Below are 24,857 nucleotides of genomic sequence, written 5' to 3' on the forward strand. Positions count from 1 at the left end.
TCGGTCCAATACACAGGATTTATGGGATACATTTGGATTTATGTAAGTTTCTCTAATGTATCAATGTATATCTTAATTTTTCCAATTGTATGCATGCAATTCTAAAATGTATCCTGATGCCTCTAAAAGCTGTGGTATTATCTGTGATACAAATATTTTGAACCTTGGGATGTGCATTCATGTAGATTCGGGAAACCAAATTGCAAACCATCAAGTATTTGACCTTCAACTTTTCCATCCCCCACAGATTCAGAAACCGATTTTTTAAAATTATGTTCCTTTGCTTTTACAGGGTTAGTAGGAAGAAGGTAGCTGGTATTCAGCAAAGGCACCTCAGAATAACATCACCTGCCAAAACATTTCAATATTGAAGATGCAAGAGTCGAAGAAAGAAACTTCAATCCAGCAGATCCTCCAGGGAAGTAAGAAATAGCATAATAGGAAAGTGCAACGACCTAGCCAAAATTAGAAATGATCAAGTTCCACATTAGGTCAGAATACACTAAGCAAAAATTAGAGATGTCCTACACTAGGTCTCCAATAATAACAAATACCCACCTTCAGGTTTCTAAAACTACCATCTACCGAACTGTAATTTCAGTAACATGGGGTGATGTTCTGTTATTATTGGAAACCCTAGGAAGTGCATACGTAGTTTACCGTATTACTAAAATATAATCTTCTTTTCCCTTCAGAACAAGGGTACAGAATTTTTTTTTTTAGAATAGGTCATTGCTGAGGGGTAAAAATTAAACAATGCAAAGACAGTTATAAAACTGTAATGAGGGGCTCTAGACCCAATGTGTAGTTATAAGATTTTTTTAATTATTGCTATCTATTTGGTCAGCTAATGGCCATGTAGTCATCTCTCTCTGTCTACCCTTTGATTATGGGAGTTTTGTCTTTCACAAATCATGCACAAGTCCATCTTGGTATTAATGATCAAAAAAGGCAGTGAAATGTGGGAGAGATTGAGATAGCAAAGGAAAATAAAAGATACAAGTATAAGTGACAGCAAAGTTGTAAAAATGGTACCATGGATAAAACACAAATTTTATACACAAACAAACTTCTCAAATTTTTCCTTTAAACTCACACTAGCATGAACATAATCATCAATTAATATTAAAGAAAAGAAATGCTAAAGATTTGAATGCATAAAATGGAAAGAGATGGATTTAATACCTGTAACACAGAAAAGAGGACGGATAGAATGTAACTGTGAAGCACCATAGAAACATAGATGGTACCAACCATACTGCCAATGAATACCAGTGTAAAGGGCAGCCTCTGGGGGGATAATGTAAAACCAGATTAATATTATACTTGAATTAAACCAAATTACCCAAATATGTCTGGATAGAGAAGACACCAAGATAAGATACCTCTTTTGATGACATGTGTGAAAGCTGATTCCTTGGACCTTTCAGAGCAAAAAATGACCCAATGATGAGGGCACAACCAAGAGTAAAGCAGATGGCAAATTTCTGAGGCATCAGCACCATAACTGGGAGGAACATGGTGAAAGCAATGAAAATGAAAAATACTCCAGTTGCCAACAGTAAACCAAAATACATGAGAGATTTTCCAGAAGGGACATTGCTAGTAGCAGACTGAAAGCTCCCAGGCAAATCTCTCACTCCTTTTGAAACCCTGAAAGTATCAAACAAAGAAAATTCAGCCTGCATTCCCATGGCAACAATCAGATTAGCTAACAAACTAATGCACGAAACTCCAACTTATAGTATTCAAACTTCCAGGAGAAAGAAGATCTATTGAAATTCTGTTACTGTCTCAAAAAATGAAGATCAAAGCAGGCCTGAGAGGAAAAGTTTTTTAGTCATCCCAACAGTTTGGGTGCATAAATCCTATTCCAAAATCTTAGTATTTTTTTTCTATCATTACCTATTCTGTTACAGGGCTGCAAATATTGGGTAGGTAGATACAAATTTGATTTGTTTATATTCAAATTTGCAATTGGATATTGAATAGTATACATAAATTAAACTAGAAATGATCAAAATATTTCAATTCATGAATGAATTGAAAATTACTTGTATGAAACTTGAACCTATTACAGTTCAAATGGTGTTTAGTATCATGGTGGGTTGAAGTTTCAAAATTTGTACTTGATTTATGGCATTTGAGTTTGAAAAGCTAAGCTGTTCTGACCATAATTCAATGCACAATTGTTTATTACAGACTCAAACATGTAATTTTTACGATCATGATTCTAGTATGGGAAAGTCAAAACACCTGAATGGTGCTTACATGGAAGGTTAAAGATGAACACAACACTACGGTACCAAACATTCCCTAATTAAAACACAACATCAAACCAACATTACTAATAGATACAATATAAACTTTAAGTATATTGTCATGAAATATTTTTTGATATTTTATATTGTCATGAAATATTTCAACCAATTCTAATTGCATTATGTTGGATTAGACAGGGGTTGATCCATATTTGATCCAATTATAAACATATCAAATTCGAGTTCAAATTCAGACAATTGAATACTATTTGCAACTTTATTCCATTGTCTTATTCTATCTTTTTACACAGTTATCTTTTGAATAATAATAATAAAGAATAGCATACATCTCATCTCTTCCCACACCTGCAGATGTTACACCAATCTGTGCAAACAAGTGGGCATAGACATTCTGTTATACCAAAGAATGATCCTTGTAACAAATGACAGAAATTCATAGAAAAGGAAGAATGAGGGAAACCAACACGTGCAGTCTTAAGTGGATGCTACATATAGCTAAGCCGAGACAGGCAACAAGCTTGGTTTTTAATTTTTACGATCAATAGGCAGCTAACCTAGTTAAACCAGATTATAATCTCAAAAGTATTTCAAGCAGAAGGCTTTGAATAATGCAAGGACATTATTCTGAAGCAAGAAATTATTCATATACATTCTCAGGCTTGAGCTTTTAAAAAAAATATTATAGTATGATTAGATGTTTACTCTTTGCTTGATGCTTAATCTTCCCTTTTTTAATAGGTGCGTAATCTTCCCTTCATTAACCGACCAAATGTCATTACCACTTTGATCTCTTAGAGAATGCTTGTACCACATTAAATCTAGAATACAGACATATAAAGATTTAACTTTCAAAAATATGATAACATTTACATAAGGAAGTATATTCAGGCATCATCCTGTCCTGCTCCTAACCCGTATTCACTTCCAAACCTAACATACCAACAGTATGCACTGCTTTATGAAATGTGAGTCTCATGGAAAAACAAGACTAATCAATTCACCAGGACCAAATCTGCTATCTTCTACCAGTTCAGCCCTCGTATCCGGCGGTTCAAATAAGTGAATAACAATTATGAATTATCTAGCAAGACAAAAATGGAGAGTGTACATCTTGATCTACCTTGAATTCTAAGACGAACAAGGTAAGCATCAGCCCAGATTAAAAGAAAACAAGAAAAGATGGAGATTGGGTACAACAGGGGGGAAGAAGAAGAAGCAGAAGAGGTCGAAGTGTTAGTGGCCATGGAGACAAAAGGAGACCAGGATGAGGCCCCTCTGATACCATGTATCAGTATAAGACGGTGGGTAAGGGAATGATAAACTGAAAACCTAATATCTGAGCAGCAGTTTCAGAGTCGCGCTTACACGTTGAAAGTCCCAGTGACCTTATCATTGGCAGTCCTGACTGCGGCCTCGAGATCGAAACCTAGATTAGACGATCCGCTGTCTTCCGAAGCTTTGGAGGCTGCATAAGAGTTCCAATCAGCGAGCAGAGACGAGGGTTTCTGCTGATCGGTGCCACTCGGCCCCCCCATGAACCAAGCTTGAGCGGTTTTCTGCATAACTTGATGACTAAACGATGACGGAAACGAATCCTCGATTTCGGACCGGAAAGCAGCAGCAATCGGAATTACTTTAACCCGTATAAGTTGGCTGATGCCTCTTCCTACTTTCTGCCATCTATGGCGTCCTGTTGAACTGTCGGTCGGAAGTTTAATTTTAATTTTGGGAATTTACAATTGAACGTGAAGGAATGTCTTTTTTCTACAACTAGCGGAGGGCCCTGACTTAACAAAATTGCAATTTCTATTTGCTACATTATAAAATACAATGGTTTCTTAACAAAAAAAACTTGTAATTATAAGCATTCTTGAAAGTCGTATAAAAATTTAAATGACATCAGCATATACTCGTTTTTTAAATATTGTTTGAACAAAGTATCTCATATAAAAAATACGATCATACAGTGATAGCATCGAGAACTTCTAATTAATTCAGACAATAGCACTCGGTTCCATTTACCCCAAATCCAATTCTTGGCAAAAAATCGTTGAATCACTTAATAATTCGTTGACTCAAGTGATCAAACCATTGATCCATTTAACGTTTTTTGGCCATTTTTTTATGTTAGAACAGGCCATCCGTTTGAATCGGACGATCGAACCATCAATTTAGAAACCAGTGGTTAGAACAGTTCCATTTCTGGGTCGTTTTTTTCTAGATGTCAATAATTAGATGAAATAACTTTGTAGTCATAGCCATGGGGACATTGCAAGGGATTCCAAAACCTTGAAAGATAAATCCAAAGTGACCTTAAACACAAAAAAAAAAAAAAATGGTGGTAAATCTACTAAACTAGAAAAGCCAAGGAAAAAAAAATCAGAAAATCGAGTCCAAAGTTCCACTTTGAGATGGAGCTAAACATTTCAGCCTAGGCAACCAGTTCCGTTTTATCCCAGTCCCGATCCCTGGCCAAAAACTGTTGAACTAATCAATGACCCATTGACTCGAGCGATCGAACCATCAACCCGTTGACTCATTCAATGGTTTTTGGTTGTTTTTCTTTTATTTTTTTTTTAATTTTTGTTGTTAGAACGGGTTGTCCGTTCAAACTGGACGGTCAAACTGTCAACCCAAAAATTGGTGGCCAGAACGGTTCCGTTTTTAGTTCATATGAGTCACATGCTCAAATGACATAACACGTATGGTACTACTTAATAGACCTCACACACTCAATTTTTTTCCTGTAATTTTTGTTACCAGAACGGGCCATCCGTTCGAATCGGATGATCGAACTGCCACTTTTTTTTTTTAATTGGGAATCATCCAAGCAACCAGTTCCGTTTTACATCAATCCAAGTCTCTGGCAAAAAACCATTGAATCGGTCAACAACCCATTGACCTGAGCGGTCGAACCATCGACCCGTTCAATGGTTTTGGTCATTTTTTATTTTTTTTAATTTGTATTGATAGAACGGGTTGTCCATTTGACCCAAACGGTTGAAGTCGACCCAAAAACTGGTGGCCAGAATGGTTCCGTTTTTGGGTCGTATGAGTCACGCACTCGAATGACATAACACGTATGATATTGCTTAATGGACCTTACACTCTCAATTTTTTCCCTATAATTTTTGTTATTAAAACAGGCTGTCCATTCGAATCGTCAACCCGAAAACTGGTGGCCATAATGGTTTTATAATTTTTTGCTTGTAATTTTATTGTCAGAATAAGCCATTTGTTCGAGCCATCGACCTGAAACCAATGGCAAAAGGGGAGACCACCCCTATCCCTTGAATATATATATAAAAGATATAAGATAGAAATACATTCTAATGACAGGGGTATAAATGGAATAATAAAATCAGGGTCCTTTGACGATAACGATAACATTGAACCATTCTTATTTTTATTAATGGGTAAGAAATGGCGATTTCATGGTAAGATTTTTATAAGGGAAAATTACAAATTAGTACTTTTTACTTTGGCTTAATTTTATTTTGGTCCCACAACTTCAAAACATACCAACGAATACCTAAATTTCCAAAAACTTGCCAACTAAATGCCTAGGGTGTCATCTAATTTTCTTTATCAATCATCTAAATACTTTTCTTGAGAAGTCTAAACCATTGCTATTCTTTCTCTCTTCTCTCTTTATCTAATGTGTTCCCACTCCCATGCCTTGGCTAAATGACTGCAAGCATTACCATTTTCTTGCAAAACTTATACCTTTGTTTCATCTTATTGAAGAAGAAAATAATGAACATTATTTTATTTTGAAGGGTAATTTTGATATTTTCAAAAGTTTTTAACTGCACATGATGTTATGTAATACACATTTTGAAGGGTAGTTTTGTTTCATGTGTATCACATAACATCATGTGATGCACATAACTAATAGTTGTTAATGATAAGTACTAAGCTGGCACATTTTGAAAGTTTAGATACTGAATTGACATATTTTAAAGTTTGGGGACTAAAGCGAGACTATACCCAAAGTATAAGGTACTAATCTACAATTTTCTTTTTTATAAATACTAAAAAATCCTCCCCTATCATTTGTTGAAAGACTTGAAACTCCCTTATCAGAATACATTATACAGCATGTCATATTTGAGGGAATGCATAAATGATTCCTTTACCCTACCCTTAAGTATTCATTGAAATTTCAAAACATGTTGAAAGATTTGAACTTAGGGCATGATGCATAATGTTTTGAAGCCTACAACCACCATTACAAATTTTCAAAACACCTCGTTATATCTGATAGAAGTAGAACAAAATAACATTTTTAGGTAATATAGAAGTAGCTTCGCTCCATTCCACACCAAGGTTCAAAATACCGATACGCGCCCTCTAGGGCTGTTTGTTGGGAGTTTTCACTGGTTCAGGGGGTAGATGGACATTAAACCAATCCCTCTGAAGCAGATTTGAAAAAAAAAAACTATCAATACTACCCGATATGCCTCTACCGATGTATTGGGCGTATCAATATTTTGAACCTTGCGCCATGCTATAATATAGCTAGTACGTTTTTATCCATTAGAAAGTGGTACATGAATATACCTAGACCTGATGGGCTAAATACTTTTTTTTTTTTAAATACAAGATAATAATTGAGGAATCGATTAAGGAAACTGTCGAGGCCTTTTTCCACTCTAGGAAAATGACTAGGGTGGGATTAGCAGTGGCAATTGGGTGGGTTAGGTTGGGTTTGGTTTGGGTTGAGCTTCAACCCAACCCACTAACCCACCAATTCATTAATGACCCAATTATATAAAATTAAATGGGTTAGGTTCAACCCTAACCCATTTTGACCCAATCCAATCTGCCCAAACCCATTAATCTTATATTTATGTACTTAAAAAAAAAAAACTAACTCTCTCTTGAAAAATAAGTTGGTCATCGCTTGATGGTAATAGTAGTTGCTATTTACACAAGAGGTGAAGGTTCAAATCACATTACATGCATGTTATTTTTACACAAGCAGCGAAGCCATTTGACTATGTTTGGGTTTTGGGTTTGACTGAACTACTTATGTTCAAACCGGCCAGACCAACTTGAACTATCTAATTGGATTGTCTTTGAGCTAATCACATCAAGAGTTGTTGGACCATTTGGATTCAAATCAATCCAGTCGGACCAGACTAGACTAGTTCAATCAATGGTGAATTGACTTGGACCAGCCCATATCTAATTGGATTGTCTTTGAGCTAATCACATCAAGAGTTGTTGGACCATTTGGATTCAGATCAACCCAGTCGAACCAGACTAGACTAGTTCAATCAATGGTGAATTGACTTGGACCAGCCCATATCAGGTTTTGTGCACGGGTTTGAGACCAAACTGACTGGCCCGAAGTGGGTCAAGGGAAGTAAATTAGACTTGTCCAGATTCGGGTCAGGTTGTACAAATACAAGCCAGGTCGGACGATCCAAATCAAGCCAAAGCAAGTGGGCGAATTTTAGGTCAGGTCAAACTGAACCATCATGTCTGGACTGTTTTGGATTCAAGTTGACTGTATCGGCCTACTTTGGGTCAGGTTGAGGTTCAGACTAGGCTGACCGATCCAAATGAACCGAACTGAGGTGATCAGGTTTGTTCATATTTAGACCAAGTTGAGCTAGTCCGGACTCGGGTCTAGTTCATTTGGATTTGAAGTGTGCTGATTTGAGACAAAACTAATTTTAGTCAATAATTAATAATGGATGATCAACCCATTTCCAACCCACCAAGTAAATGGGTGGGTTCGACGGGTTGGGTGAAAAATTGCCACCCCCAAGTGGGATGCCTAGTGACCAATTCAAATACAAACCATTTGCATACTTGGAGAGAAGAAAATCAAATAGGAACTTGGATTCAATCCTCACAAGACCATGCTCACACCATATTCACAGCCAAGAATTTTTTATGAGTGGATTGGGGGGGGGGGGAGAATGAATATGGATGGCCATTGAAGAAGCCAACCATCATTGGGGTGAGGGGAGTGAGGGAGAGAGAGAGAATATACATGAAGAGTGGCGCAGCTTATATATTATTCATTGAAAGATATTCCCAATACACAAGTGAGTATAATATGAGCATGGTCTTGTGACGACTGAATCTGATGTCATCAAACAACTGATTAAGGCCAATTTAGGTCATGAGATTCTTTTTTTTTTTCTTTTTTCTTTTTGATGAACAGATTTATATTTTTAATGAACACATGAGACCAAATGCTAACCATTATTAACCAAGTCTAAATTAGTACAAAAGTACCCTTTCTTATGATAGAGATAAGAAATTTATAGGTGGTTGTAGGACTAATCAAACACGTTGACTAAATGTTTGTGTAAGGGCTCAAAATGCCTATCGACGCACTCACTCTAATCAATAAAAGGGATGAACCCTGATAAATATGTAGGTCGAATCCTCGAATCTCGGGTCAAGGTCTAGTTTTGTAAAACTTGGTTATCTTGGTTGGTGACATATTTGGCATGATCTGGTTTGATCACACAAGGAACATTCCATTTTTATTGAGTGCTGAATTTAGCAGGAAACAAAACAACTCTGATAATCAGAGTTAGGAAAAAGAGAAGAATAAATATGTTAGATAGTACTGAAATAAATGGCCACACAGCTTTTATTAGCAGTGGAAGATTAATATAATCTTGTATGAGAATGAAGGAAACCATCGAGACATATTGAAGTTTTCCATATGGAGAGAAGAAAAAATGTCCACACAGATCATATTATATGGTGGTTTCCTAAATGTATGGGAAAAACTCTGCAGAAAATCCTGAAGCATGGAGCAGTCTAAAAATGTTGACGGTACTGAAATGAATACCTTTTCAAGGTGGTTACAATTACAAAATTACAGGAAACAAAGCAACTCTGATAATAAAACATGACTGCGCAATGCTTTAGATGGGAAAAAGACAGAGATATACACTTCCGACTGGAACTTCAGGACCTCAAAGAAATGACATTAAGCTTCTTAAAGAACAATCTCAACATTTTTGGCTTCTTTCTAGGATTTGATAAATAACTCAGAACTATGTAAACATATCTTACAAAAGCCAACTCTGATTGTAATACTGGTATAAGCTCATAGCACCTTCAGAAGCTGTACCTCAAATACCAAAGGTTCATTTGCATGAGAAAGAAGGCTACGTCGAGGACCAAACTACAATCAACAACCATAATACAGAACAAATTAGTATTATTTATGGCAAATCAGTGCCTTTTCATTGTTATATACAGTGGCTTTTTGTTGATCTAATGAATGCAGATATTACTGGTAGCCATTAAGGGCTACCACTAGAAGACTACAGATTAATGAGAAACAAGACAGAAAGGACAAAACCTCATCAGGGATTGGTTTCAAGTTTTCATTTATGTATCCAACAGTAGGAGGTATTAATGCTCTTCTCTTCCCTGCAAAGTAAACCATAAAAGATTAAGTCGTATAAGTAATTCCTAATGAAGAAAAGGTATATGTATATAAAAAATAATAGCTCTTAAGGTTTTTGAAATGAACAGGTCTTCTGAAGAACAGTTATTTTAGTCCTTGACTCTTCGGTTTCATTTAATTGTAAAAAATTGTTTGTCTGGTAGGAAAGGAATATATGAAGTATATTCACGGCACTCCTCTCTAACTGCAATTGGCAGATATGCCACTGACCCACACCAATAAGCACCCCTTGGTTGGAAGACAAGGTAGCAATATATAAGCAACCTCAGAGCTATGCACCACTAAGATGTTAGCTAGTAGTATGATACTGAATGCTATGAGATATATAGCTATAAATCTTACCTCCAACCCTCATGCCAATCAAGACCTCCTTCAGGCCCTCTATTATCTGTTAAAATAGGGCAATATAAATTATTAGAACTTTAAGTGTGATCTTAAACTAATGTAAAGTTGTAGAATTGATTTTCTAGATGAGAGGATTGTATATCATAATATAAAAGCTGGAGAGTACATGAAAGGATGTATACTGATGTACAATACACAGAAAAGATTTCACCCACTATAAATCCTGGTAATCAGGGTGGCAGGTATGCCAGGTACTTGGGTAATAAACCCATTGCTATCCTTACAACCATTCCCAACAAGTTTTTTTCCTTTTTTTATTGGAAGCTTGGTGCCAATCCCAACAAGTTTTGCTAATACATTACTGAGTAAGTCCGGGTGATTGCAACATTTCATGCAGCTAAACAGCCATGTGAGCACCTTGTGTCAGACCCAAAAATCAGGCATTCTGTTTTAACAAGTTAGATTAGTTAAAGAGTGTCTAGTATTTAGTTTGGATTATAGTTCGATCCAAACCAACCTGGACTATATGCACTTAGTAATGACATTAAGTTGGCTGGGTTAGGGTGGAGAGTGGCAGTTTGGCACTTCAGTTTGGGTTCTAGGTCGATCCAGTCCAACTTGGCATGCAGGTGTCCTAGGAACGGTGCATGCTGGGATCAAATCTACCTCATTAACAGAGGATAGTGAAAGGAAACAGTGGGAGAATTTCAGGCTTTAAATCACTTTGCCACTTCAAAGATTAATAGATCCTTCAACATTCTTTGCTAAACAACCTGACTAACAGTCCTGCTCCCACAGCACCCCCACCCACAAACATACACATACAAAAACATATATACAAACTTAGCAAGACAGCCTGGACTAGATGAGCCTGCTAACATACTAACAATCATCATATCTGTAATATCTGTAATATCTGTATATACCACCCGCTAACTTTTCTTTCCTCTTACCTGTGGACTGCTGGTTCCATGTTGTTCCTCTGCTATCACATAGGAAGGTAATGTCACCAATAACAATGACGTCCATGAAATTAAAAAAATGATCACCATCATTATTAGTTGGTTAATGGAGCTAGACAACCACTTCACAAAGACTCTAAAGTTAGCTGCTCTACTGCTTTACAAAAATTACAAAGTATTTTAAATTTACTTTAGACTTTAACAGAAATAAGTAAAAATATTCTAATTTCTAAAATGCTTTCTGATATATAAAAAGTTAGAAATTCCATGTCCTGGATTCAAATTAAAAAAAAGGGTAAAATACAAAAACCACCCCTGAAGTTTCTGACAATCATAAAAACCTCCCCTATAGTTTCTGACAATCATAAAACCTCCCCTATAGTTTCATTTTAACAAATACCTCCCTGAACTTTTGAGCAAGGTTTTTAAAACCGAACCGGACAACGAACTGGTCAGGGGTCCAGTTCCCAGGTCGGACAGTCCGACCGTTTGAATCGAATGGATGGTCTGTTGTGACAAAAAAATAAAATAAAAATAAAACGGCCAAAACCGTTGACGGTTCGAACGGTTCAACCGCCCGAGTCAGCAGTTTGCTGACCAAATCAACGGTTTTTGGCGAAATAACAGTTCTGGGGTAAAACAGAACCAGTCACCTGATGAGATCCCAGTTTTTCCGGTCTGGTCTAGTTTTGAAAACCTTGCTTTTGAGAAACTCGACAAAAACCTCCCTTTTTTCCAAATACCCATTCTACCCTTTTATAAATTATTTTGCATACAAAATTACTGAAATAACGCTATTTTAACTCGACAAAAACGTTAGAAGATGACCGTTAAAGGAGGCTTTTGTCAAATTAAAACATGGTCATTTCAGTAAAACTGGTACACCAGTCTAACATTTTCTGTCTGGGAAGGTGATGAAAGGAGGTTTTTGTCAAGTTTCTCAAAAGTTCAGGAGAGGTATTTGTTAAAATGAAACTATAGGGGAGGTTTCTATATTTTACCCTAAAAATAGTACTTTTTTTACCATAAATCTTAATACAGAGATAATAAGGGCACAAGTCATCAAACCTGATGAGGGCAGATTTGGCCCTCCACTGACATCATGACACATGGCATATCAAAACAGCTGGACTACATCCTAGCATCACCTAGGCAACAACTTGCCTTAGCCAAAATGGGGTCCCAGCTGGCGACCTGCCTCTGCCGCCGACCCGGTGACCTACTTCTACTGCCGACCTGGAGACCTGCTTCTGCCGCCGACCTAGAGACCTACCTCAGCCGTCGACCTGGCGATCTACTTTTATCACCGACCTAGCGACCTACCTCTGCCGCCGACATTGCGACCTAGCGACCTGCCTCTGTCGCCGACCTGGTGACCTACTTTTGCTACCGACCTAGAGACCTGCCTTTGCCGTTGACTTGGCGATCTACTTCTATCGCCGACCTGGCGACTTGGCGATCTGCCTTTATCGCCGACCTGGCGACCTGGCGACCTGCCTTTATCGCCAACCTGGTGACCTACCTTCTAGAAGCTTGCTAGTTGTCTCCGAACCTTTCGGGATCATGCTGCGTAACTGTAGGCTTTATCCTCATCCCGCTCGAATCGGAGGGAAACAGTAAGCCTTATTAACAGGCACGTTATCCTCCTTCCAAAGCGGAATGGACCTCTACGTCGTGGGCCGAGGATTCTGGGAGCGTTTCGCAAAACCCACGGCAGCCCAACTATATAAGGGTATCAGCCCCTGAGACCTAGGTAGATGCACAATTTTTAGTTCTCGCAGCTCTCCAGCTCTCTCACATTTAGCTATCTTAAATCTCCGATTCGCTAACTTAAGCATCGGAGTGCCCACCCCGGGTAAAGCAACCCGGGCACTCTTTCACTGTTTCCTTGCAGGTCGCATTAGAGTCACCTCTCCAGCTTGTCACCATTTAGCTAGGCATCAGAGCCACCTCTCCAGCTCGTCACCACTCAATTAGGCATCAAAGCCACCTCTCCAGCTCGTCACCATTCAACTAGGCGTCCAAGCTACCTTCCAGGTAGGAACCATTCAGCTAGGCGTCCAAGCCACCTTCCAGGTAGGGATTATTCAGTCAGGCATCTGAGTTACTAGCCAGCCGGGAGCTGCCAAAATGCGCATCATCAATTGGCGCCGTCGGTTGGAAACGCTACAAAAGGCTATGTTCTCACCCGATTCTTGAGCCTCAAGTAATAACATCTTCAAGCAACAACAATAGCGCTTGATCGAAAGAACCCCCTAGGGGGGCAGAAGCAAAATGATTAACCCAAACGAGTTCTTGTAGTCTTGCCCGGACAGAATATCCCCAATTGTGAGGCCACTCCCATATGTCGAGCTCTACGTGCTCTCTGCGAGAATTGACAGCCAATAGAATGTGAGGCCACCCCACAGCTTGAGCCCTCCGTGGTTCTCGTGGGAGTTGATAGCCAACAAACTATGAGGTCGCTCCGCAGATTGAGCCCTCCATGCTTTACATGGGAGTTGATGACCAGCAAGTTGTGGAGCCGCCCTTGCAAGTCAATCTTGCTGAGGTGATGAGGTGTTTGTAGGCCGAGGTGCTGAGAGCAAAACTAGACTGTCAAAATTCCGACGACTTGGCGACCTGGAGACCTACTCCCACCGACCTAGCGATCTGCCTCTACCGCCGAGATGGCGACCTACTTCCGCCGACCTAGCGACACACATAATCAGCCCGAACGAGCCTTGTTTGTGAGGTCGCCCCTACAGGTCGAGCCTTCCATGGCTCCCGCAGGAGTCGGAGGCTAACAGACTGCAGTCGCCCTTACGGGTTGAGCCTTTCAAGGTTCCCATGCGAACTAGCAAACTGCAGTTAGTAAAGCTGCCGCCGCAAGTTGAGCTCCTTGTGGCTTATCGTAGAAGTGGACGACCAACACCTTAGAGGACTGACACAGTGCAGCCGTGACACCGACCCGCTATTTAAATTCCAACATCAACACACATATCGCAAGGGGAAGCCAAACCGCTTTCAGCATCAAGAAACCCTAAGCCGACCTTAAAATATGTTGGTAACAGGCCAAAGGACCTACAACGAAGCACGAATCTACTCCCTTCGTTGAGCTGATCTCAGCTTGGGAGTGGGGAGCAATTGATGAGGGCAGATTTGGCCCTCCACTGACATCATGACACATGGCATATCAGAACAGCTGGACTACATCCCAGCATCACCTAGGCGGCAACTTGCCTTAGCCAAAATGGGGTCCTAGCTGGCGACCTGCCTCTGCCGCCGACTTGGTGACCTACTTCTACTGCCGACCTGGCGACCCACCTCTACTGCCGACCTGGCGACCTACTTCTGCCGCCGACCTAGAGACCTGCCTCGGCCGTCGACTTGGCGGTCTACTTCTATCGCCGACCTAACGACCTACCTCTGTCGCCGATGTGGTGACCTACCTTTGTCGCCGACCTGGTGACCTACTTCTGCTGCCGACCTGGTGACCTGCCTCTACTGCCGACCTGGCGACCTACTTCTTCTGCCAACCTAGAGACCTGCCTCTGCCGTTGATCTGGCAATCTACTTCTATCGCCGACTTGGCGACTTGGCGATCTGTCTCTATTGCCAACCTGGCGACCTACCTTTCTAGAAGCTTGCTAGTTGTCTCCGAACCTTTTGGGATCACACCGCGTAATTGTAGGCCTTATCCTCATCCTGCCCGAATCGGAGGGAAACGATAAGCCTTATTAACTGGCACATTATCCTCCTTCCAAAGCGGAACGGACCTCTACGTCGTGGGCCGAGGATTTTGGGAGCGTTTTCGAGACCCACGACAACCCAACTATATAAGGGCATCGGCCCCTGAGATCCAGGTAGATGCGCAATTTTTAGTTCTCGCAGCTCTCCAGCTCTCTCACATTTAGCTATCTTAAAATATCTTATTCACTAACTTAAGCATCGGAGTGCCCACCCTGAGTAAAGCAAGCCGGGCACTCTGACATTGTTTCCTTGCAGGTCGCATTAGAGCCACCTCTCCAGCTTGCCACCATTTAGCTAGGCATTAGAGCCACTTCTCCATCTCGTCACCACTCAATTAGGCATCAAAGCCACCTCTCTAGCTCGTTACCACTCAGTTAGACATCAAAGCCACCTCTCCAACTCATCACCATTCAGCTAGGCATCAGAGCCACCTCTCCAGCTCGTCACCATTCAACTAGGTGTCCAAGCCACCTTCCAGGTAGGAACCATTCAGCTAGGTGCCCAAGCCACCTTCCAGGTAGGGATTATGCAGCCAAGCATCTGAGTCACTAGCCAGCCGGAAGCTGCCAAAATGCGCATCATCAAAACCTATTCTCAATAAAGAGGTCAGATCCATACTTTGTTTTAGTACATAATGATCACAAGTACAGATAGATCATCTAATCTGTAAGAAAATTTCCAATACAACTAGGACATCCTAAAAATCTATTATTTATATGCTTAGTTTCAAATTAGGACTAAAATCCAAGAGGAAAGAATGTGAGTGAAACACTCTAGGACTCTATAAATGAAGTTAAAAAGAAACTCTAGCTTCTTGCAACCAAGCTAGTAGATTTTCTAGCATCCATTTTCCCACAAAAAATGTAAAGAAACACTCAAACAATTAAGCAAAATATAACTACCACCTAAAACTTGATGAATAGTAAAATATAAACAATTTAGAACCCAAGGATAACTGAGGTAACTAAAAATTACATTTTTCCATCAAAGACTAATATGCTATTTGAAATTTTAAATTTAAGTGATGGCTCAATTTTTTATTTAGTGGATGCTCCTGAAATTGTTAAAAAAAGCAGTAAAAATAACTTTTCTAACAGAATGAAAAATCAAGCTAGACATTTTGACATAGAAAACTGCAACAGGAAGTATAGTAGCTGAATTGAAGCTTAAATCAACTACATCAAATTGCACCAAGGTCATTATTCATGCTTGTTTTGGACTTTTGGGTCATTGACAATTGATAATGGAAAACCAAAACTTTCAGGTCGCATTTCAGTATATGAGAACAGATCATCAACTAACCTGCTTATTGTCCAAAGGAAGTGTAACAGGATTGCTTTCTCCACTGAATTGATCTACAGTGCTACATTCAAACATGACAAACTGATGTGAAGAGAGCAGTCTCAGCTAGAAATTAGAAGTTCACGATCTTAGGAAGAAAAAAATGGAATCAGTAACTACGAGAAATAAAAGTCAAAGCCACCATCCTCTGGTTGAATATTTTGAGATCATCAGCTCGTGTAACTAGAATTTTTTTTTGAGAAAAGTTAACAATTTTAACTTTTAATAAGATCATACACATAATAGTTCGATATAAATATGTAAGCAGGAAAAGAAAACCCTACCTATGGACAAAATATCCATTTGAACGTCGACAGACATAATTAATTTCAACAAGATCTCCTTCATGAGCTTCTGGCCCATTCCCTTCAATAATATCTTGAAATGGAAGTTCAGATAGTTAGTGTGGTAAAATGGTACCTAGAAATATGATACCTTGGTACCTGTTACAAAGGTGCTCTATCGTATTGGATGCTTCAATTTTTTGTGTAAATTTCATATCCAGCATTATGTCCAGCCACATTTTTCTGGAGTCTCATCAGTGATCTATTTCAACCAATGAACTCAATGACAATTGATGTTGTAGACTAGAGATGTCATTTCCATTGAATATACATCTGTATTTCATGTTGAAGCAGTAGTGTTACTATGATTTCTTATCAGTCTACACACGGTCATTTTTGTTTTTTCCTAGGTATAAATCATGCCATGTTTACTGATCCTGGTCCATATGACTGCATTTCAGGTCATTTTATTTTGCCTAAGCATAATAAAGTGAATAAACCTTCACCTGTGCACATGTCAACTAAAGGTTTTGATCCTTTTTTTTCCTTTGGGGGGAGGGGAGTACAAAACATGAATGTTTTCCTGCCTGGACTAACATAAAAAAATTGCCATCCTAGTGTACGTACAAGCTTACTGACAAAACATAGCAGATAAAACCAATGACGAATAGCCACATGGAACAAGCAATACTTAGTTAATGGGCAACCCAGGGCCAAGGGGTTACCATATGGAAATTGGAAAAACAAAAATAATCAGTACCTTTCTTAAAATTGACATTGAGAAATAAAATGATGAAACGAAATGAAATCTTCACCTTGAACTCTCACCCCACTAGCCAGCTTCAGGGTCCTGGATGCTTCAAATTCCAAGTAGCCATTGATTATAAAGACTGGTCACAATTGTTAAAACAAGGAAATTAACGTATTCGACCAGTTCTTTGACTGTTGAGAATTACACCTAAAATACTACATATAAAATTTTCTCACCGAATTACTTCAACTTCCTTCATATCTAGCATTTCTGCTGCAGGAGCAGGACAGACAGGTAGAAAGGCAGAACTGAATCCCAAAAACTCCAAAAACAGTCTCCTTGATGATCTGGAGACTGCCAGAGAAGAAAATTTGCCTTGTAGCTCCTTAACCCGGGCTCTCTTGGGCTGACCATTGGCAATGGAACTGGATATGTAATTTCTACAGGTCAAATTTAATGATTCAATTCAAATCTCTTAAGGGAAGAGATTTTGCCACATATTGATTCATGTAATAAGAAAACGCAACAAAAAAAAATCATATCCTATAAAAAACTGGAATGAATTCCATGGTTTAATTAATGAAAAAAAAAAGTAAAACTGAACTTCTCTGTATTCGATTAATCCGACTCAGCTCAAATTTCTTCATCAATTCACGCAGAACAGTTACATAAAACGCCATACATGGAAAACCCTATATAACTGCATTTTTATGCAAAAACGAACATTAGGTATTGAAATTGAAGTACTCACTTTCGAGTTGTGGGAGCGCATCTGAACTGGGCAATGGTTTGTGGCGAACGAACTTCCATTTTCAGTCTGTCTCAGGGCCGGAGAGAGAAGAGAGAAAATGCCGAAGTCCAGTGACCCCCGGTCCAGTCGTAACTCGTAACTACTAACTAATGGATAAAGCAATAAAGGATGGACCACCGAAAGAACTGGAAATGCCATTCCGATTCCGATTTCAGACCGAACCAAACGGGGCCTTATACTCTTTCTATGCACTTCCACTTCTGCTGCTCTGCACGTATAAACTCACGTGCCACTACTCGTAACGGTTCATTGTTGAGATTTAGATAATAGAAGAATCTAGAAACCCTAGTAGCTAGCTATATAGTAAAGGGTTCGGCCACTTCTTCGGCCTCTCTAACCCTACCACGCCTCTTCGAAGTTTAGGACTGCTTTTGCTACTCTCCTTCATTTTCATTTTTCTCTGCCCCTTTTGCTCGAGATCGTGAGACGATTTCCTCCAACACACCATGGCCGAGGCAGAGACATTCGCCTTTCAGGCTGAGATCAATCAGCTACTGAGTTTGATCATCAACACCTTCTATAGTAACAAGGAGATCTTTCTTCGAGAGCTCATCAGTAATGCTTCCGATGTAAGCGCTTTTCTGTTACTGCTCTGGGTTTCCTGTATTATTTTCTGATGTTTTATACTTTATTGTCATGAGCTTTTTTGATCCCGAGTTGCCAACTTCTATTTTCGTTTATGTTATCGTCGTTACCCTTATTGGCTGTTACAACGAAGCGGGATGCCCGCGGAATCTGCGTTACCAATATCTAGGTTTAACATAGCTTTTCTTTTGTTAAATGTAAATGATGCCCTATTATTTTATCCTTCGTGTTTCTTCTTATCTGATTTAATTGTGTGCTGAGAATAGATCCTCTTTTGTGTTCATATTGCCCGAAGGAAATGTTATCTCTCTGGTTTAGTTTTCATTGTTGTTTCTTTTTTGGTTGTTTATATGCTATTTCGTTTTCCATAAATAAATCTTCTGTTTTTCTTTTGAATTGGATATTTTACCACAGTTCTGATATCACGATCCTCGTTGTCATTGTTGTGGTTTGCTGAGCGCCCAATTTAATTTCTCCTGTTTGCATTTATGTACACCCTGTTTTCTTGATCTTAATATTGTTGCACACAACAAGGGGTTGGAGGACACTGAACACTTTTAGGAGTGTGATGCTAGTTTTTTATGCTCTATGATTAGCCTGCTTGATTAGGTCTTTCCTTGTTTATAATTTGCTATGGAGGCTGTAATATTGGCTTTATGACTTTGTTCTTTTGTTAAAATTAATTAAGGCTCTGGACAAAATTCGGTTTGAGAGCTTGACAGACAAGAGCAAGCTGGATGCACAGCCGGAGCTCTTCATCCATATCGTTCCTGATAAGACCAACAACACTATATCCATTATTGACAGTGGCATTGGCATGACGAAGTCTGGTGAGTGGTAGTGTATGGCGATCTATTTGAATCTAAGCATTGCGTATTCTTATTTGCTTCAACTCCCCCCCCCCCCCTAGCTGCCACCCAAGGAAATAAGCTTACTTGGACCTTTTCATGTATGCTCAGATCTGGTGAACAATCTTGGTACCATTGCAAGGTCTGGAACCAAGGAGTTCATGGAAGCGTTAGCTGCTGGTGCTGATGTGAGCATGATTGGGCAGTTTGGTGTTGGATTTTACTCAGCTTACCTTGTTGCTGAGAAGGTTATTGTTACAACGAAGCACAATGATGATGAACAATACGTTTGGGAATCTCAGGCTGGTGGGTCCTTCACTGTCACCAGGGATGCCTCTGGCGAGAGCCTTGGTAGGGGTACGAAGATCACTCTCTTCCTTAAGGAAGACCAATTGGAGTACCTTGAGGAGCGTCGGCTCAAGGATTTGATCAAGAAACACTCAGAGTTTATTAGCTACCCCATCTCCCTCTGGATTGAGAAGACCACTGAGAAAGAGGTTTCAGATGATGAGGATGAAGAAGAGAAGAAAGATGAGGAAGGAAAAGTGGAGGATGTAGATGAAGAGAAAGAAAAGGAAGAAAAGAAAAAGAAAAAAGTCAAAGAAGTTTCTCATGAATGGTCCTTAGTGAACAAACAAAAGCCTATCTGGATGAGGAAACCTGAAGAGATCACAAAGGAAGAGTATGCTGCATTCTACAAGAGCCTTACTAATGACTGGGAGGAGCACTTGGCTGTTAAGCACTTTTCAGTTGAGGGACAGCTTGAGTTTAAGGCCATCTTGTTTGTTCCAAAGAGGGCCCCCTTTGATCTCTTTGACACCAGGAAGAAGCCTAACAACATCAAGCTCTATGTTCGACGTGTCTTCATCATGGACAACTGTGAAGAGCTGATGCCAGAGTATCTGGGCTTTGTGAAAGGCATTGTTGACTCTGAGGATCTTCCCCTGAACATCTCCAGGGAAATGCTGCAGCAGAACAAAATCCTCAAGGTCATCCGCAAAAACCTGGTAAAGAAGTGCATTGAGCTTTTCTTTGAGATTGCTGAGAATAAGGAAGATTACAACAAGTTCTATGAGGCCTTCTCAAAGAACCTCAAGCTTGGGATACATGAGGACACACAGAACAAGGCAAAACTTGCTGAGTTACTGAGGTACCACTCTACCAAGAGTGGAGATGAGATGACTAGCCTGAAGGACTATGTGACAAGGATGAAGGAAGGCCAGAATGATATATACTACATTACTGGTGAGAGCAAGAAGGCTGTTGAGAACTCTCCATTCCTTGAAAAGTTGAAGAAGAAGGGGTATGAGGTCCTCTTCATGGTTGATGCCATTGATGAGTATGCTGTTGGTCAGCTGAAGGAGTTTGAAGGGAAGAAGCTTGTCTCTGCAACCAAGGAGGGTCTGAAGCTAGATGAAAGTGAGGATGAGAAAAAAAAGAAAGAGGCTTTGAAGGAGAAGTTTGAGGGTCTGTGCAAGGTAATCAAGGATGTCTTAGGTGACAGGGTTGAGAAGGTTGTGGTTTCAGATCGTGTGGTGGATTCTCCTTGTTGTTTGGTCACCGGGGAGTATGGATGGACGGCCAACATGGAAAGGATCATGAAGGCACAAGCACTAAGGGATTCGAGCATGGCTGGCTACATGTCTAGCAAAAAGACTATGGAAATTAACCCGGAAAACCCCATCATGGAAGAGCTCAGGAAGAGGGCTGATGCTGATAAGAATGACAAGTCTGTGAAAGACTTGGTTCTATTATTGTTTGAGACTGCTCTTCTTACTTCAGGTTTCAGTCTTGACGACCCAAATACGTTTGGCAGCAGAATCCACAGGATGTTGAAGCTGGGACTAAGCATTGACGAGGAAGGAGGTGAAGCTGATGCAGACACTGATATGCCCCCTCTTGAAGATGCGGATGCAGAGGGTAGCAAGATGGAGGAGGTCGACTGAAATCTGCAACCTCTCTAATTCAGTTTCAAATCTATAAGTATTTTTCATAATGTTTTTTTTTTATGTTTTTAATCTGCAACCTTTCTAATTGAGTTGGGAAGAGCTTCAGTCCAGTGGTTGTTTTTGCTTTGTTAATAGCTCTTCTAGTTTACGAGATAGGCAACAAATCTAGGCGCATAGGCCTTCACTTTTTAAGTTTAATGATGACATACATTTTGTTTTGTTTTGTCGTTGCAAACTTGAAATTGGCTCATTTCTACTTTTCTTCTACATATAATTGTGTAGTTAGATTATCTCTAATCATCAAGGCGTTTTGGCCATTTTATTTTAACTTTTAAGATGCTTATATTATATACTTCCATGTGTGTCCCTCTCAAAATACCTACCACGTGCAGTAATGGGCCTCACGTGCACCTGTTGTTCATTTGATAGACTTGCAAATTGCAATTTTGGGATCAATTTTGATTTGATAGACCATCGGGTTTGGTCTGGGCTTTGCCTCTTTCTCAAATCTCAACAGAAAACGTTCAGGCCTGAACTGAAAATGTTCAGGTTTGGGCTTTGGCCTTTGGGCTGTCAAGGGCGCGAAAAGTTATCCAAGATTAAAAGAACGATCATCCCGTTGTACATGTGCAATCCAAACCCATGATCAAGTCAAATGGGTCAGTTATGATGGGGCACTAGAAAGTAACCAATCCCAAAACTGAAGCAAAATAAACCAACCAATAAGAGAACTAATTTGGCAGTGAAATACCCAATAACCCCCTCAAAAAATAAATAAATAAATAAAACACTTCTGAAAAATCGTTAGTAAGACCCCAAGTAAATTTGATGTTTCAGTTAGAAGTCAAGGATCTATCTAACAGGTTCCATTTCCTTCTCTATACCCAAATATATTTATGATTTTTATAAAATGCAATCCCTTCGTACATGTATACATTCACATGTATTTGTTTCATGTTAATAATAAAAGTTATTTTATTTTACTTGATATCACAAGTTGCATGATGGCGTAGTGGCTAAAGACTAGTTGCATAGTGTCGTAGGCATTAGAACTTGAATTCCAATATTAGCGAACATGTTTTTTAAATAAGAGATATGCGCGTATCAGTGTGTATTGTCATAGTCGGGCAAATTTCTAAGCTAGAAAGTTGATCAGTCCAGTATACACCTGATGATGCCAAGGTCAAAGCTGTCCTTGAATTACCACCTCTCCGAAGTGAATCCCAACTCAAGACTTTCTTAGGGAAGGTGTCCTATCTTAGGACTCGCACCAACAGCTTCACCCCTCCCAAAGTTAACCAAGAAAGCCAATAAGTTCCAATGGTCTAAAGATCACAAGAGAGCATTTGAACAGTTAAAACAAGCCCTAGCCAAATCACCAATCAAGTCTCCTTCGTAGAGTGGTAAAGAGTTTAAACTCTATATCATATCTAATCAAGAAGCAATAAGCTTCCTGATAGCATAAGAAAATGATGAAGGACAAGACTGCCCAATTTATTATGCCAATAGGGAGAAAAACTACTCGCACATGAAGCAATGGTGTCTAGCCCTAGCCTTTGCAGTACATAAGTTTAGGCACAACATAGTAGGACAGAAAATAATCCTCATCACAAAGAGCAACCCCATCCGGTACTCTGTAGACATGCCACCCATCTCATGGAGATTGGTAAAATGGATTATGTAATTGAGCGAGTACAACATAAAGTACATACAACCTAGAGCAATCAGATGCCAAGCAATTGCAGACCTTTTAGCATCATTCCCCACAAATGACCCCTTTGAAATATCAGAAGACATTCTTGAAGAGATGCCCATCATCGCAATAGTAGATGACGTCGAATGGGAGCTAGCATTTGAGGATAACTACACTGACTTTTCTATAGGGGTGGGAGCCACTCTAACGTCTCCCTCTAGGGACATCACAACCTACTCCTTTAAGCTTCAATTCCCATGCTCATACAATATCGCAGAGTATGAGTCCCTCATCCTTGGATTAACCATCACAAGAGACCTAGGAGTGAAAAAGGTTCTGGTTGTTGAAGACTCACAATTGGTAATAAGACAAATGGGAGGCGAAACTACAGTAAAATAACTCTCCATTCCCCCCTACAAAACCCTTATTCAAGGCCTTACTGAAGACCTAGCAGTTACATACCAACACCACAACCAACCTAAGAACAGATGTGCAAATGCCCTTACCACCCTAAGATCCAAAATCTAGCTCAGCGAAGGCCCCACCACCATCTCTATCGGAATGCAAGGCCAATTATCTATAGATAGGATAACTTACTGTGTACAAACAAAGGACCAAATACAAGAAGGGGATTGGCGATTACCTATTATCCAGAAGCTTCAAAATCCCACTTTCTTAACCAAAGACAATAGAATCCTTCTACGATACCAACTTGTCCACGAGATACTCTACCATAAGATGATCGATGGAGTAAGGGTGCGATGCGTAGGTCCTAAAGAGTCAAATAGTACTAAAAGAGACTTATGAGGCTTGTTACGAGAACATCACTACTGGCTTGAGATGAAGAGTAACACAACGGAACTACAGAACAATTGCGATAAGTATACCTGAGACAGACATATTTGATTGCCTCACTATATCTAAGGATGGCGATCTAAGATGTTATGATGGAGATCTAAGACTTTGAGAGTAGCAAACAATGAAAGTGATCAATTTGTAATCTTTCTGTATGAAAGGCAAAATGGGTATTTTTAGATTTGAAATTCGATGGATAATCAGGATATTGATGGAGGTTTTGGTAAATTTTGGTGGCCTTGGAAGAAGTGCCATGATGGATATCTATGATTCTAAGAGAAACGAATGACGGAAGTGGTCTATTTAGAATCTTTTTGTATGATAGGTAAAATGGGGATTTGGGGTTTGGAATTTGTTGGGTAGGCATCTTAGGATATTTGGAGTCTAATGAGAGTGTCTGATGGCTTTAAAGGTGGTGGAATCATGGGAATCTGGGTTGTGGATATTGCGGTTAACGATGAAGTTTAGAATGAAATCTCGGTTTGATGGATGGGTAAATGAGGGGATTTTATGTTGAAACTTGGTAGAGTGGCATGGATATGAATTACAAGTCTGTTGGAAGGGTTTGATCATGCTAGGGGCATATGGATCGTAGGTTTTAGGCTTGAGAAGTGTTATATTTCTAGATACATCAAAATAGAATCTTTGATGGATGAACGGTGGAATCAAGGAATTTAGGGTTGATTCATTGGATGTTCAAAGGTTATTCTTCATGTAATCGATGAATTTGAGGGTAGAGAGAGAGAGAGAGAAATAATCCCTGCCTGGCCATCTCCTTGCAATTTGCACTTCACACTTTGTAGGATGCCCTCATTGTAGTCAAGGGCAAAGCTAGGAATTTTTTTATGAAGGCGGGGGCAAGATGGATGGGCCATTGGGGGGCCAACCATTAGAGTGGGGAGTGGGGGAGGGGGGAAATATACATGTAAATTGAGAGATGTTCCCAATACACAGTAGCATGTGGCTCTAAGG

The 24,857-nt window shown here is 39.7% G+C and overlaps 3 protein-coding genes across 6 annotated transcripts; 1 reads left to right on the forward strand and 2 right to left on the reverse strand.

The window, feature by feature from the left end:
• Positions 1-153: 153 nt before the first annotated feature.
• Positions 154-4,114, reverse strand: LOC104594305 (protein transport protein sft2). Its single transcript, XM_010254547.3, has 4 exons — positions 3,648-4,114; positions 1,386-1,653; positions 1,186-1,290; positions 154-455 (listed from the first exon to the last, which is right to left on the reverse strand). Exons 1-4 carry the CDS (start codon positions 3,842-3,844, stop codon positions 345-347), a joined length of 681 nt encoding a protein of 226 aa, XP_010252849.1. The 5' UTR covers positions 3,845-4,114; the 3' UTR covers positions 154-344.
• Positions 4,115-8,977: 4,863 nt separating this feature from the next.
• Positions 8,978-18,106, reverse strand: LOC104594304 (FKBP-like peptidyl-prolyl cis-trans isomerase family protein). 4 transcript variants are annotated; one of them, XM_088896000.1, is made up of 8 exons: positions 17,896-18,103; positions 17,381-17,584; positions 17,209-17,243; positions 16,394-16,475; positions 16,071-16,131; positions 10,075-10,120; positions 9,625-9,695; positions 8,978-9,444 (listed from the first exon to the last, which is right to left on the reverse strand). In XM_088896000.1, the coding sequence occupies exons 1-8, from the start codon at positions 17,952-17,954 to the stop codon at positions 9,367-9,369; spliced, it is 636 nt and encodes a 211-aa protein (XP_088752126.1). In that variant the 5' UTR covers positions 17,955-18,103; the 3' UTR covers positions 8,978-9,366. The 4 variants fall into 4 exon arrangements, with proteins under 4 accessions (XP_088752126.1, XP_010252847.1, XP_010252845.1 ...); XM_010254545.3 differs by having other exon boundaries at positions 16,394-16,487; positions 17,381-17,569; positions 17,896-18,101; XM_010254543.3 differs by having other exon boundaries at positions 16,394-16,487; positions 17,896-18,097.
• Positions 18,107-18,386: 280 nt separating this feature from the next.
• Positions 18,387-21,572, forward strand: LOC104594303 (heat shock cognate protein 80-like). The gene is made up of 3 exons (XM_010254542.3): positions 18,387-18,524; positions 19,229-19,370; positions 19,500-21,572. The coding sequence occupies exons 1-3, from the start codon at positions 18,402-18,404 to the stop codon at positions 21,332-21,334; spliced, it is 2,100 nt and encodes a 699-aa protein (XP_010252844.1). The 5' UTR covers positions 18,387-18,401; the 3' UTR covers positions 21,335-21,572.
• Positions 21,573-24,857: the final 3,285 nt, after the last annotated feature.

This window comes from Nelumbo nucifera, chromosome 1, assembly GCF_055504915.1.
Source record: "Nelumbo nucifera cultivar China Antique chromosome 1, China Antique-T2T, whole genome shotgun sequence".
NCBI lineage: Eukaryota > Viridiplantae > Streptophyta > Magnoliopsida > Proteales > Nelumbonaceae > Nelumbo > Nelumbo nucifera.

Bases quoted from the DNA above. Each gene is read 5' to 3' on its own strand.
- LOC104594305 (XM_010254547.3), bottom strand. From the start codon at position 3,844: ATGCAGAAAACCGCTCAAGCTTGGTTCATGGGGGGGCCGAGTGGCACC. The intron at 1,291-1,385 runs GTATCTTATCTT...TTATCCCCCCAG, and splicing joins CACACATGTCATCAAAAGAG to AGGCTGCCCTTTACACTGGT. The intron at 456-1,185 runs GTATTAAATCCA...AATTTTGGCTAG, and splicing joins TCCTCTTTTCTGTGTTACAG to GTCGTTGCACTTTCCTATTA.
- LOC104594304 (XM_010254543.3), bottom strand. From the start codon at position 17,954: ATGGAAGTTCGTTCGCCACAAACCATTGCCCAGTTCAGATGCGCTCCC. The intron at 10,121-16,070 runs GTTAGTTGATGA...CTATTTTAACAG, and splicing joins TTCCTTTGGACAATAAGCAG to ATAATAGAGGGCCTGAAGGA. The intron at 9,445-9,624 runs GTTTTGTCCTTT...TGTTGATTGTAG, and splicing joins TGAAACCAATCCCTGATGAG to TTTGGTCCTCGACGTAGCCT.
- LOC104594303 (XM_010254542.3), top strand. From the start codon at position 18,402: ATGGCCGAGGCAGAGACATTCGCCTTTCAGGCTGAGATCAATCAGCTA. The intron at 18,525-19,228 runs GTAAGCGCTTTT...AAATTAATTAAG, and splicing joins TCATCAGTAATGCTTCCGAT to GCTCTGGACAAAATTCGGTT. The intron at 19,371-19,499 runs GTGAGTGGTAGT...ATGTATGCTCAG, and splicing joins CATTGGCATGACGAAGTCTG to ATCTGGTGAACAATCTTGGT.